The sequence below is a fragment of the Topomyia yanbarensis genome, chromosome 2, assembly GCF_030247195.1.
Source record: "Topomyia yanbarensis strain Yona2022 chromosome 2, ASM3024719v1, whole genome shotgun sequence".
Classification (NCBI taxonomy): domain Eukaryota; kingdom Metazoa; phylum Arthropoda; class Insecta; order Diptera; family Culicidae; genus Topomyia; species Topomyia yanbarensis.
Genome location: NC_080671.1, coordinates 296215389 through 296229612, shown reverse-complemented (window position 1 = coordinate 296229612; position 14224 = coordinate 296215389). Strand labels below are relative to the sequence as shown.

At 42.0% G+C, this 14224-nt stretch overlaps 2 protein-coding genes across 6 annotated transcripts in view; one reads left to right on the top strand and one right to left on the bottom strand.

Annotated features, from left to right (window-relative positions):
* Positions 1-14224, bottom strand: part of LOC131683312 (alpha-tocopherol transfer protein) — a 265987-nt gene that overhangs the window by 187285 nt on the left and 64478 nt on the right. The window lies entirely within an intron of this gene.
* Positions 7656-13936, top strand: LOC131680463 (uncharacterized). The gene is made up of 3 exons (XM_058961174.1): positions 7656-11167; positions 11230-11488; positions 11531-13936. Exons 1-3 carry the CDS (start codon positions 7656-7658, stop codon positions 13934-13936), a joined length of 6177 nt encoding a protein of 2058 aa, XP_058817157.1.

Genomic DNA, 14224 nt, shown 5'->3' with positions numbered 1-14224 from the left:
GAGTGTTATTCGACAGAAAACTTCGTTTCGCCGACCACATCACTGCAACAACGGCGAAGGCTTTTGCAACATTGGGTTTTTTAAAACGGAACTCTGTCGTTTTTGTGGATTTCTACGTACTGAAATCTTTATACTGTGCACTGGTCCGGAGCACTTTGGAGTATGCTATACACGTATGGGCGCCATACAACGCCGTTTAAAGTAGCCGACTGGAGCGCGTTCAGAGAAGTTTTGTACGATTTGCTCTCAGAAAATTGCCTTGGAACGACCCTATCCGTCTTCCGCCGTATAATAATAGATGCACGTTGCTAGATTTGCCCACGCTGGAGTCTCGCCGCACGTTCTTGCAAAGAATGTTCTTTTTCGATATGTTGTCGAATAATATTGACTGTCCCGACATTCTCTCAAGGATTCATTTATTTGTTCCCCCTCGTGATATAAGGAATCGTCCGCTTCTGTGGATTCCCCCGCACCGCACAGCATATGACCAGAACAATCCGCTAGACAGATGTTGTAGCAGATTCAACGAAACTGTTTTAGTTTATCACTACCACTAAATCTAATTATAAGCTAGCTATTAGAAATATTTAACATTGACACTAGCAATAGCATTAAGTGTAATCTGTACGATGTATATCGAAGATGTAATAATAATAAATTGTGATTAAGTTTATATTGGGCAAACTAAGAGAACATTAGAAATCCGGTTTAAGAAGCACATCGCAGAAATTACTAAAGCTTCTAGGGAATCGGACAAAGATGTACCATTTCACTTCAAATCTAAGGTAGCGGAACACGCCTTTTTCAAAAAGCACGATCTAACTACCGAAGATATAAAAATTCAACGACAAATTTCCAATCCCTGGGATGTAGCTGAGAGCTTGACAATTTTCAAACAGTCCCCTTCGTCCTTACTCAATCGAGATCAAGGTAACGGATTTTCATGGCTTTTCAAACTACTATCACAAAAAAATGGCCAGCTTCACACATCTAGTTACCTACATCCTAGGGGCAGGTCACTTATGATGCATTTTTAAAAATTAGCTAAATTAAATGCATTTCTTTCCATTAAAATAGAAATTCATAGTGTATTTTGCGTTGCGTGCAATATATTTTGCGTTGCGTGTAAGACGTCAAAATCCTACAAAAATCTAGCCCCACATTCAACAAAACGTCGAACAAAGTGAATCAGCGTAGGACGTTTATTAAACAAACCTTTCTGTGAGGGAGTGCAAAGTTGATGCACAAATGGAAATTAAATGCATCTTTTCTAATTTGATGCAAATTTGTTGTACATTTCTAGAATGATCTGCCCCTAGCCTGCATCCCTTTCTACCTGCTGTTCTGCATAAAGGGTTGTAGAAATTTCATTAAACTGATATTGAAATACTAGTATCTGATTTATAGAGAAAAGCAAGTTTTGCCTTTCTCAATAGAAAGGTATTGCAATTGCTCTGAAAACCGACTTTTAACGGAGGCCCGGAGGGCCGAGTGACATATACCATTCGATTCAGTTCGTCGAGTTCGGCAAATGTCTGTGCGTGTGTATGTATGTGTGTATGTATGTATGTGTGTATGTGCGTCTGTGTGTGTATGTGACCAAAAATGTCACTCATTTTTCTCAGAGATGGCTGAACCGATTTTGACAAACTTAGTCTCAAATGAAAGATACAACATTCCCATAGTCTGCTATTGTATTTCTGATGGATCCGACTTCCGATTCCGGAATTACATGGTGGTGAGCACGACCACGCAGAGAATGTCGATTTTAATAAATTCTGCAATGAATGTATAAAGGTGAAAATTTTTCCAAAATATGACAACAACTGCTTCGATTTGTAGCATTAGGTCACTAACATTCATTCAAAGTCTCTTTGGCCACATTGGCCACCATCATCGGTTCCGGAAGCCCCGGCGGAAGTATCTAAATTCAGAATAACAGTCACATCGGTTTCTCGGAGATGGCTAGACCGATTCAACCAAACTTAGTCTCAAATGAAAGGTATTGCGCCTCCGTAAATGGTTATTAAATTTCATCCTAATCCGACTTCCGGTTCTGGAGTTACGGGTTGTGGCGTGCAATCACATAGTAAATTGAGATTCGAACCGATACTCCGATGAAAGCAAAAAAGGTAAAAATTTCGCTAAAATGTCTCTCAAACAACTTAATTTTGCAGTTCTAGGTCACCAACGGCCAAACAAACTTTCGTTGACCACATTGACCACCATAGACGGTTCCGGAAGTGCTCTAGAAAAGCGGCCATCTTTCAAAACTAGCAAACTCATATCAGTTTCTCGGAAATGGTTGGGCCGATTTTCACAAACTTAGTTCCAAATGATAGCTATAATATCCCCACAGATGACTATGAAATTTCGCACGGATCGCTTATATGGTTCCGGAAATATAGACTGAACCGTCCGGTCACATATGAAATTCCCATATAAGCCGGAACTCAAAATTTTTTTCAAAAGGAAAAAAACCCCATGAAATTTCAGAAATCGAATTCGTATTTTTGATGCCAAACATCTTTAAAATGCATGAAACGTCGAGATTTTATGTAACCACGAAAAATTTTTTTTATAAAAATCTACTTTTTGGGACTTTGCCGATTTCGCACCTTTTTCAGTTCAATATTACCGTCGCTGTTTCTTTTTGCAAAATTTTAGAACTCGAATAATCATTTCTTTTCTTGTATATTTGTGGTGTCATGTATAATAATAAAATATAATATATGAATTTGAAAGCTTTTAATGAATATAAACAACGCAAACATTCTCGTGTGCATGATTGAGAAAGGCACAATTGCAACACTAGGTGGATTAAAACAGGTTTTTCATTATTATTTCTATAATGGAATTAAACGGAAGACATCTGTCTCAGGATTAGTTGCATCCAAGTCTACCACATGGTCATTGATAGAACATTACTCATCATCATGTTTTACCGCCGACGACGAAAAAAAAATCTTCACAAATCCTTTATTTTTATTGCAATGCATATCAGTGGCGGCGCGAGATGATTTGCCGCTAGGGGCCAAAAATTAAATTTGCCGCCCCTTTTATAATGAATTTTCAAAAGAGTTCAATTTTTTTAGTATTTATTCGAATTTTTGAAAATTTAATAATAATACTGCCATTTATTAACCGATTGTTATGAAAAATAGCGCATAATACTTTTAACAAAAGAACATAACAAATGACCGCGCTACTAATTTTTAAGACTCGAGAAATAGTTCTATGCTCTAAATCAAGATCTTAAGGGTCTATTAATTTAATCGAACGTGGGTTTGTATTGTATTTAACCAGACCTGCAACCTTTTCTGGATCACTTGAAAAGTACATTCTTTTTTATTTTGCGGCACTTTGTAATTATTATACTAATAACAAGGTCGCCGAATGGTGAATACTGCCAAGTGTTCGCCAGCTTCCAGCTCGTGTCTCAGCTTTGTATGTAATTGCTTGTCAAACGTCCCTAGGTGAAAGGGCGGCCAAGTGCAGCTATCATAATATCAAATTTGCCTTTACAAACTATCAATCGTCATCATTATCTTAGTGACCTAGTGACCGGATAATTCAAATCATATCTGAATGTATTTTAGATTTTTAGGTTACTCGATCTTGGACCGCCAGTTCCATAGACGCCCACCGCATGCGCATCTTCTTCAATTGTGCACAGCCAGCGAGAGCGGGGTTTGCCTGGAAATTGACGACTTCTTCCAGGTTCTCTGCTCTGTTGTCATAACTTTAAATGGTATCTCTTTCGTCTTTCGGAACTACATGCCCAGCTCACTGTAATCTGCCGTGTTTTATCAGCCTTTCAATGTCAGCATGGTTGTATACTTGGTACTGTCTGCGCCATTCTCCATTTTCTACTGTGCTGCCGAGTATTGAACGTAGAATTCTTCCCCAAACAAGCCGAGCACTCGATACCCTGCCTCATTCAACATCCATGGCCGTACAGAGCACCAAGGAGTATCAGCAATTTGAATAGTGCAAGTTTTGCGCGCATCCTCGGGCTGTAGGACTCTAGCTGACTACGTAAACCATATTCGCAGCAGCAACATGAATTTTTCCTTCGCGGCTAACATCGTTATCATATGTCACTAGTGTTCTAAGATATATAAATTGGTTTATCATTTTCCACCTCAAACCCAACACGACTGCTACGTTCTCTGCCAGCTACCATGTACTTTGTCTTGTCCGCAAGTTGGATTCCCTGAATATATCCAGAATTTGTCGCATTTGGTCCGTCGTCGATCGTGCTTCTCGAAACCCGCTTTGATATTCATCAACAGAGGATTCAGCCAACAGACGCAGTCTCCTCAAAAGATCACGAGAGACTACCTTGTAGGCGGCATTGATGATCGTTATGTCTCGGAAGACATTATGTTCGAGTTTGTAGTTCTTCTTGAAGATAGGACATATGAGTCCATTCAACCAATCCGAAGGTATTCTTTCTACCACGCAGATCATCCCGATCACGGAGTGGATTGCTTCTCACAGCCGGTCACTTTTTAGACTTATAGAAGTTCACGAAAAAATTGGTTGGTCTTCAATTTAGTTTTTTAACTTTGAAGACCAACTAATTTTTTCGAAATTTTCGATTCTAAGTGTGTGCGAGAATATCTTTTTACTGCAAACGTATCAATTTGCAGTCTTCGGTAATGTTGATCCTTACACCTTAAGCTATATATCTGCAGATTTTGGGATGCACAAGTTGATGCTAGCATTTTGTACTGAATTTATTGTTTCGATTGCCCCATCATATATTTTCACATACAAACTTGAAAATTCTTGTGAGTGAACTAGAGTTTTCGAAAAAGCTCATATTTGACAAATTGTATGTAAAGCCAATTACCGTTTGATTTAAGTGTTTCGAAAAAAGCCAAAATTGTTACTCACACTACTACAAGGTCATTCGGAAACTCATCTCCGTTGAATCTTTTGAGACTGATCAATAAGTATATAGTTTTGTTCGATCGCATCCGTCGTTTCTATTTCCTACCTTTTTAATTGTCAACAGATGCGAAAATAATATAAATTCAAGCTTTTCCTTCGCACTTGATTTTTACCGTGATTAATGAAACTTGAACAATTACCAAAAATGAAATAGAAGTTTGTTGAGTAGGAATTGCTGCCCCCTGATTTTGCCGCTCGGGGCGGTTGCCCCCTTCGCCCCCCCCCCTTAGCGCCGCCACTGGTGGAGACTATTTTCACCCTATTTCTATTATCGCCCTACCCATTTGAAACCGTTAGAGCAGCGTCTGCCATCTTTGTTCAACTCATTGGCCCATATGGTAGTGCGAAAATAGGAGCACTCGATTCGAGTTTTCGTGGCGCTCAAACAGAAGTATTTCCCCATTCTCAGGACATTTTTGGTATTAAATTGGTTCTTGGGAACGAAGCAAGGATACTGATGCCAATTTATGTGCATTTCATCGACTGTAGACTGCGTAATTAATAGAATAGTGTGGCACCCTCCCTAATGGGGCGAAAATTAAGTCTTTACCCTATATGAATGCTGTAAAAATCTAACAAATAGAATGGAATATTAAATGCTAGCAGCCAGTAGTGGATGATGCAAATGTGGTAACTAGCACATTACACTGTTTCTAGTTTATACTGTGCAGTATCACGTTTCTACGTACATTTTAGTAATCATAATGCAATTTTAGCAGAGATTTTGACTTTTCACTAAAACTGAACAACTTAACCTTATTAGGTCTTTGGGTAAGTTTTTGTAGTTTGTGAGCCCCTTCTGTTTGTTTAAACAACAGTTAGGATTGTTCTAATTTAGATATAAATACGAAAGATAACCATTTGACGGTGGTCGGCTATTTCAGGCTGTGTCCCTTATTACTTATTTTTATAAAGTGATTCATCAGCAGTGCTATCTTTAAAAATGAACCACCTTAGTTATGCAACTAATTTTTTCCGATCTTATTTTAATGAAAATAATTGAATATTTTAATGAAAATTTAATGAAAATAGGTAAGCCCGTAAAGTATTAAGCCTGCTCTAATGACCCTGCAACTTCTAGTTTTCCGATCTGTATACTTCACATCCTTGCTCTCACTTGAGTACTATGGCTCTACATTTTCATAACATTCCCTGCCCAGTAATCTCTAGCTAATTGAATGTCGTTAAAATATCTAAAAGAAAATGTGAGTACATAGTCGAAATAAAAAAGGAAAAAAAATAATTAAAAAGTAATTACACTTTACGAAATGAATTTTAATATATTTGAGTTTTGTGGACAAGCACAGTAAAATCGATTCGTCTTAGAAGCCCGTTGGAATCCAATAAAATTTCAAATTGTAGACTATTAATAACGTAACCTGAATTGTTAAGAGCATTTAACATTATGCGCCTTCATAAGTTCACGATACGTATGTAAGAGCGTTATTAGGCGCGCAGTTTACTGTACATTTTGTACATATACTATTTTGTATGACACATGTAAATGTCATTTAACCAATTTTTGATGACTTATCACCTTACTGAGCCTGGTATTACTATCAGAAGCTTGAAGTAATTGGATAAACCATGTCTAATATTACCCAAGATCAAATCCTCTCATTTCATTTTATTTGTTTAACAGAGTTTTAACACAGATTCTCTCATATATGATGAAACAAGCCCTAGAAAAAATTTGGGTCAAGATGGATTAATAATTTGACTCAGAGAAACTCAAAAATTCTATGGGTTATCGAGACCATTTTATGGTGTTTTGAAGGTGGTAAAATTTTATTTGTAATTGACCATATTCACGGTCTTTTTAAGGTGTTGTATGGTGTTTGAGCCCATGAGAATTTGCACGGGTAGGGCGTCCGGTTTGCTGGAGCCCCGGCGCGACTGATGGTGCCTCGTCGCAGTCTACTCAGTCTAGTTCCCGGTGATGAATCTGACTGTACGTTAGCGGAGAGTTCCCTGGAGAAAGAAGTTCTCCCGAAACCGATTCTTCTTTGGGTTCAGTGCCACAACTTCTTGAGCCCTTTGGCTTCGTGTCCGGTGCCATTTAACATCGAAACTTCTTTCAGCCCTTTAGTTCCTGTTGCGAAATGCGGGTATTAGGCCCTTTCGATCGGCTCTTCTTGAGTCGGCGCCGAAGACTATTGACGCGGCGCGTTAGTTAACTTCACACTGGCATATAAATGACACTCAGTGACTGTGCTATATGCTATATAGATAATCAGCTTGGATCTAATAGAGCCACATTTTATAGGCGATAATATCATCGGAAAGGAATTATTATATTTAAGGTTTGTTAATCTACTTGAAATTACTTAAGATTACTTTATTTACATTATACCTATCTACATAACCTAATGAATTACTTATACATACCTATTACTAGCCTAATTAAACGGTTGTCTACTATCTACTGAGTAGGGAAACCTAACCTGCCTAAATTGTAACCTCGTTGGATTTATTGAAAAGTTAGGAAACTAATTTGTAAGTAATTCTTTAATTATAATGAATTCAAGAATAAAGTAATTATGATTTTGCAGTCGAGTTGCGGAAAACCGAACTTCGGAAAGTTTTATAACATTCTCGAAAATTATAATCCGAGGAGGTACAGCAGCATGAATGCTTCCGGAATACCATCGGCAGGTAGCTGCAAGACATGCAATCGGTCGGATCAAGCCGAAGCTATGGTCGCGTGCGACGGCTGTGGAACCTGGTTTCATTTCACTTGTGCGGGAGTGCAGGCTTCCATCTGCAACAAGCCATGGTACTGCGGCTATTGTTCGACTCAAGGCGACAATCAAAGCAGCTCAGCGATATCTGTCGGCTCAGGTAGCTCTAGTGCTCGTTTACGTTTGAGGCAGCTAGAAGAGTCCAAAGCACTGGATGATCGTTTGCTACTACAACAAGCAGAAAAAGAGCGAGCTTTTTTAGCTGAAAAGCACCGGTTGGAGGCTGAAATTCAGTGCGAACGGCAACTGAAAGGAAGCACATCGAGTTTTAGAAGCCGGCTCAGTCGTCGCAGTCATCGGAGCGAGATTAGAACCTGGATCAATCAATCGATGGAAACTCCACCGACGGTCGTAACACAACAAGCTGGTGCGTCAACATCAACTCCCGTTGGGTCCTCCGGGAACGTCATTCAAGCAATAAAAGACATGCGATTGACCCAGCCAGTTCAGTCAATCCCCCAGGGGAATCATCAGGAGGTTGTTCAGAAAATCGTCGTCCCACCTCCGCCTACCAACACGAATATCGTACATACCACTATAGCTGTTCCACTAGGAACTGAATTGAAAACAAGTGTTGCTCCTATTATAACCAACGCTATTTACCCGCCTAAGCAGCCAATTCCGGCACCGCATCACGATACTTTACGCCGAGATCAGCAGAAACAACATCCTCCAGGTCCGCCTAAGCAAGCACTTCCACCGACAAGCCAGTCAGGTCAATTAGAGGTAGCGCTACCAGGCATGAATCTTACGGTGGGAAAGTCAGTTCCTGCCGTATCTCATTTAGAAGATCGAAAACAAGAGAAAGCGTTAGATAGGCATCAACAAACCCATCGGTATAATCAGCGCGACGGTCAATTAAAAAGCTATTCTTTGCAGCCAGCAGGGAACCACAATGCCACGTCGCTGAATGCTCCATTGCCCCCTGCCCAGTGGCACTCAAGCGCTAATATAAGTTCCATGCATAGTCAGCAGCAGTTCCATAAAATTAATCAGAACCCCATTGCACCATCGATCAATACTTTCTATCCGATGAATTTCTACCCACCGCAGTATTACACCGGAATGAGTACAGGTGTGTCGCCAGCTTGGATGCACCAACACACCGCGAACCAGCTGTCGGGTGCGACTGAAGCTAATGAAGCTGTGCCTCAAGTATATGCGCCGACAGCGCAGCATGATCGCCAGCAAAATATGCAGCAAAATATCCATCAGCCACTTCCTGGCCAAGCTTCGGGTATCTACTTTACACCAGCTACTGAAGGAGTCTTGACTGCACAGCAACTGGCAGCACGTCAAGTTGTATCACGCGAATTGCCTAAGTTTTCAGGTGATCCTCTCGAGTGGCCAATGTTTATCAACGCGTTTGAGTCCACTACGGCGATGTGCGGTATACAGCCAGATGAAAATTTGGCTAGGTTGCAAAAAAGCTTGGTAGGGGGCGCCCGGGAGAAAGTTCAGAGCATATTAACTCTTCCTGCAGCGATTCCCGAGATCATTCAAACTCTGCGGGATGAATGCGGACGACCTGAACAGCTAGTTCATTGTTTACTGGAAAAGATTCGTCATGCTGCTCCGCCAAACGTAAACAAACTTGACACTCTTATAAATTTCGGTAGGGAGGTCAAAAATTTAGTGATTTTTATCGAAGGCGCCAGACTACAAGACCATTTATCGAATCCGATGTTGCTGTCAGAGCTGGTTGGAAAGCTACCCCCAAGCCTACGGTTAGAATGGGGGCTTCATACGCAGAAAGTTCCTCAAATAACGCTAAAAGCATTTAGTGATTACGTCACAGCCATCAAAAGTGCTGCTTGCAAAGTCTCGTTACCTTCAGACTGTTTTCAGGAAGAAAGTCGACGAGGTAGGAAGGAGAAAGGTGGTTTCGTGAATGCACATTCTGTTGAGGAGAAGTCTACGATCGCTTCGAGCTCAAAAAAAGAGTATCAAGCCAAATTCGAGAACATCGCTCCCAAACCATGCCCCGCGTGTAACAGGAATGATCACAAACTGCGCAACTGCGGTAAATTCAAAGGTTTCAATATGGACCAACGAAAGCGTATTGTTGAACAGTCGAAACTATGTCAACGTTGCTTGGGAAGTCACGGTAAATGGCCTTGCCGAACGAAACAATCCTGTGAAGTCGATGTTTGCAATGAGTTTCATCATAGCCTTCTCCATTCACCAAATCCGAAGCAGGCAAGCCCAGTTCTGCCAACAGGCTCGTCGGGAGTTATTTCTGCTCATTGTTCTCGCCAAGCTGGTGTTTTATTCAAGGTGCTTCCAGTCGTTCTGTCAAATCATGGCAAGTCTGTTTCAACTTACGCATTTTTAGACGACGGATCCAACCTCACGTTAATGGAAGAGGAAGTCGCTGAAGAACTTGGATTGAATGGGAATATCAGTCCGTTATGCATTCAGTGGACAGGAAGTGTAACCAGGAATGGACCTACATCACGGCAGGTAGAATTGCGCATTTCTAACGCGCATGGTGGGCGGGAGTACACTATCTCAGAAGTCCAAACGGTTCCTCGTCTTGACCTACCGCAACAGAACCTGGACTATGCGGAACTTTCCAAACAGTTCCCCCACTTGAAAGGACTTCCTGTGAGCAGCTTTTCCAATGCTGTGCCACGGATTCTCATTGGATTGGATAACGCAACACTGAAGTTGACCTTAGACAAACGCGAGAGACGCAGTAGCGAACCGGTTGCAGCCAAAACGCGCCTTGGGTGGACGATTTTTGGCGGCGGACAGAGGGGAATAAAACAATCCGATCGCGTATTGTTTCATATGTGCGATTGCACTGCAGATGACACGCTTCACCGTCTCGTTAACAACTATTTCGATGTTGAAAACATGGGAACAAAACCGGTCACATCTTTAGAATCTCCCGAAGATCAACGCGCCAGGCAAATTTTAATGCAAACTACCCGGCGAACTGAGTCAGGGAGGTTCGAATGTGGGCTGTTGTGGAAGAGCGACACAATCGAGTTTCCTGAAAGCTACGCAATGGCCGAGCGTCGCCTAGTTTGCTTGGAAAAGAAACTAGGCAAGGATCAAGAGCTGAAAAGGAAAGTCGTAGAGCAGATTGAAGAGTATCTTGAGCGCGGCTATGCACACAAAGCAACTGAAGAGGAGCTTCGTAATTCTGATCAACTTCGCGTCTGGTACCTTCCCTTGGGTATTGTTCGGAATCCTCGCAAACCTGAGAAAGTGCGCATTGTGTGGGATGCAGCAGCACGTGTGGGAGACGTATCCCTTAACTCTATGTTGCTGTCGGGGCCAGATCTGTTGACTCCGCTCCTGAAGGTTATGTTCCAATTTCGACAACGGCAGTACGTTGCAGTAGGAGATGTACGTCAATGTTTCACCAGTTGCTGGTTAGGCAAACAGACCGACAAGTTCAAAGATTCTTGTTTCGATCGGAACCGGAACAAGCGCCGACTGTATACGTCATGGATGTCGTAATCTTTGGCGCATCATGCTCACCGTGTCTTGCACAATATGTAAAAAACACGAACGCAAGGGAATTCGAGGAATTGTATCCAGAAGCTACATTGGCGATTATTAATAACACTTACGTTGATGATTTTCTGGATAGCAAGGATACGGTAGATGAAACAGTGCGGATAGTAGAAGAGGTGCGACTGATTTTCGGGTTCGAGATTCGCAACTGGCAGTCCAATTCTGAGGAAGTTCTTCGACGGGTCGGGGTCGACTTTATGGAAACAACGAAACGTTTTGCGGCGGAGAAATCGACGGTGGCAGAACGAGTGCTTGGGATGGTATGGATTCCCAAGGTTGATTCTTTCGTATTTTCTACGCAGTTCCGTGAAGATCTTCAACCATTATTAACGGGGAGCATCGTTCCAACCAAGAGACAAGTTCTTCGTGTGGTAATGAGTCATTTTGATCCACTCGGGATCGTAGCTTTCTACACAGTTCACGGAAAAATATTAATCCAAGACGTGTGGAGATCCGGCATAAAATGGGACGATCCGATAACAGTACAAAATTTTGAGAGTTGGCAACGTTGGGTGAAATTGATTCCTAATCTGATGGAAATTCAAATGCCGAGATGCTACTTCCCGAAGTACAACCTAGGAAGCTACGACACTCTCGAGCTCCATGTTTTTGTCGATGCTAGCTTGATGGCCTATTGTGCTGTAGCTTACTTCCGAATCATTGACAACGGTACACCTCGCTGTGCTCTAGTAGCTGCCAAAACGAAGGTGACTCCCTTGAAACCTCAATCGATTCCACGCAGCGAGCTGTGCGCGGGTGTGATCGGAGTGAGACTTCTTAAAAGCATTCAGGAGAATCATTCAATTCCAATCCAGAAGCGCTACATGTGGACAGACTCAACAACCGTTCTGGCTTGGTTGCGATCAGATCCACGAAAGTATCAGCAATTTGTTGCCTTCCGAGTTGCAGAAATTCAGTCGGAAACAAGCATTGACGAGTGGGCTCATGTTCCGTCTAATCTAAATCCCGCCGATAAAGGTACCAAGTGGGGAAACGGCCCTTGTTTTGATCCGGAAAATTCATGGTTCACTGGATCAACATTCCTACATCGGCTGAAGCATGAGTGGCCACGTCAACCTACCACATTTACCGATCCGCAGCAGGAAGTCAAAGCGATTCATCATCACGCAGCAGTTTGTGACTCGACAATAGATTTCACGAATTTTTCTCGCTGGGAAGATCTACTGAAAAGGTTAGCCTATGTGTATCACTTCGTTCATTGTTGTCAAAAGCGAAGAAGAAAGTCAACGGGATGTAGAATTGTTATATTAGAACAACGAGACTTCGAAGCCGCTGAAGCAAGTGTGTGGCGATTAGTTCAAAGACAGGCGTTTGCCTACGAAATCGATGTCATTCGCAAGAACTCCGAGTTATCAGAGGAGAACAAGAAGTCCTTGAAAAGAAGCAGTGAAATCGGAAAATTGTCGGCATATTTGGACGATAAAGGGGTACTGCGAATGCAAAGTCGAATCAACACCGGTGTGGCCTATTACTCTTTCGATTTCGTGAATCCAGTGATAGTTCCTAGAAAAACACACGTCACCAATCTGCTGATACACAAATACCATCAACGTTACGGACATGCCAATGTAGAAACCGTCGTCAACGAGTTGCGTCAACGATATTACATACCCAAAAATCGTTGCATGGTGAAGAATGTAGTGAAGCAATGCGTGTGGTGTAAAGTCTACCGAGCTAAACCAATCGCGCCCAGGATGGCTATGTTACCGCACCCAAGAGTTAGGCCGTACGTAAGACCATTCACATTTACGGGTCTAGATTATTTTGGACCATTGACCGTGAAGCGAGGACGAACTATTGAAAAACGCTGGGTGGCACTTTTCACATGCTTAACTATACGCGCTGTGCATGTAGAGGTAGTCCACTCACTGTCGGCAGATTCCTGTAAAATGGCAATTCGCCGATTCGTTGCGCGGAGAGGCGCTCCTCAGCAAATATACAGCGATAACGGGACCAATTTTCGAGGGGCAGCTCGCGAACTTGCAGTCGAAATCAAGACTATCAATCGAAAATTAGCGTCCACGTTCACCAATGCAGAAACTGAGTGGGTTTTTAATCCTCCTTCTGCTCCACACATGGGCGGTGTGTGGGAGCGAAAGGTGCGTTCAATCAAAGATGCATTTAAATCCCTTCACCATGCTCGTCACCTGAACGATGAGGAACTAATGACCTTTATGGCAGAAGCGGAGATAATTGTCAATTCCCATCCTCTGACATTCATACCCTTGGAGCATTCATCTGACGAGGCCATAACACCGAACAATTTCATTCTCATGAGTTCGAGCGGCGCTAACACCACTTCAAGAATATCGGTGAATGAGAACTTTCCATTGAGAGTCAATTGGAAGATGATGCAACAGCTTTTAAACCAATTTTGGAAGCGGTGGATTCAAGCTTACCTTCCAACCATAGCTCGCAGGACCAAGTGGTTTAGCGACGTTCGTCCGCTTCAAAATGGAGATCCAGTTGTCATTGTAGACGAGACGGTCCGTAACGGATGGTTACGAGGTCGAATCACTAAAATCTACCCCGCGAAGGACGGTCAGGTGAGGAAGGTTGACGTCCAAACGTCGTCTGGAGTGCTTCAAAGACCAACGATCAAAGTAGCCTTGCTGGACATCATTGAGAGTAAGACCATTAAAGATGAAGGTATTACGGGTCGGGGTGTTGCGAAATGCGGGTATTAGGCCCTTTCGATCGGCTCTTCTTGAGTCGGCGCCGAAGACTATTGACGCGGCGCGTTAGTTAACTTCACACTGGCATATAAATGACACTCAGTGACTCTGCTATATGCTATATAGATAATCAGCTTGGATCTAATAGAGCCACATTTTATAGGCGATAATATCATCGGAAAGGAATTATTATATTTAAGGTTTGTTAATCTACTTGAAATTACTTAAGATTACTTTATTTACATTATACCTATCTACATAACCTAATGAATTACTTATACATACCTATTACTAGCCTAA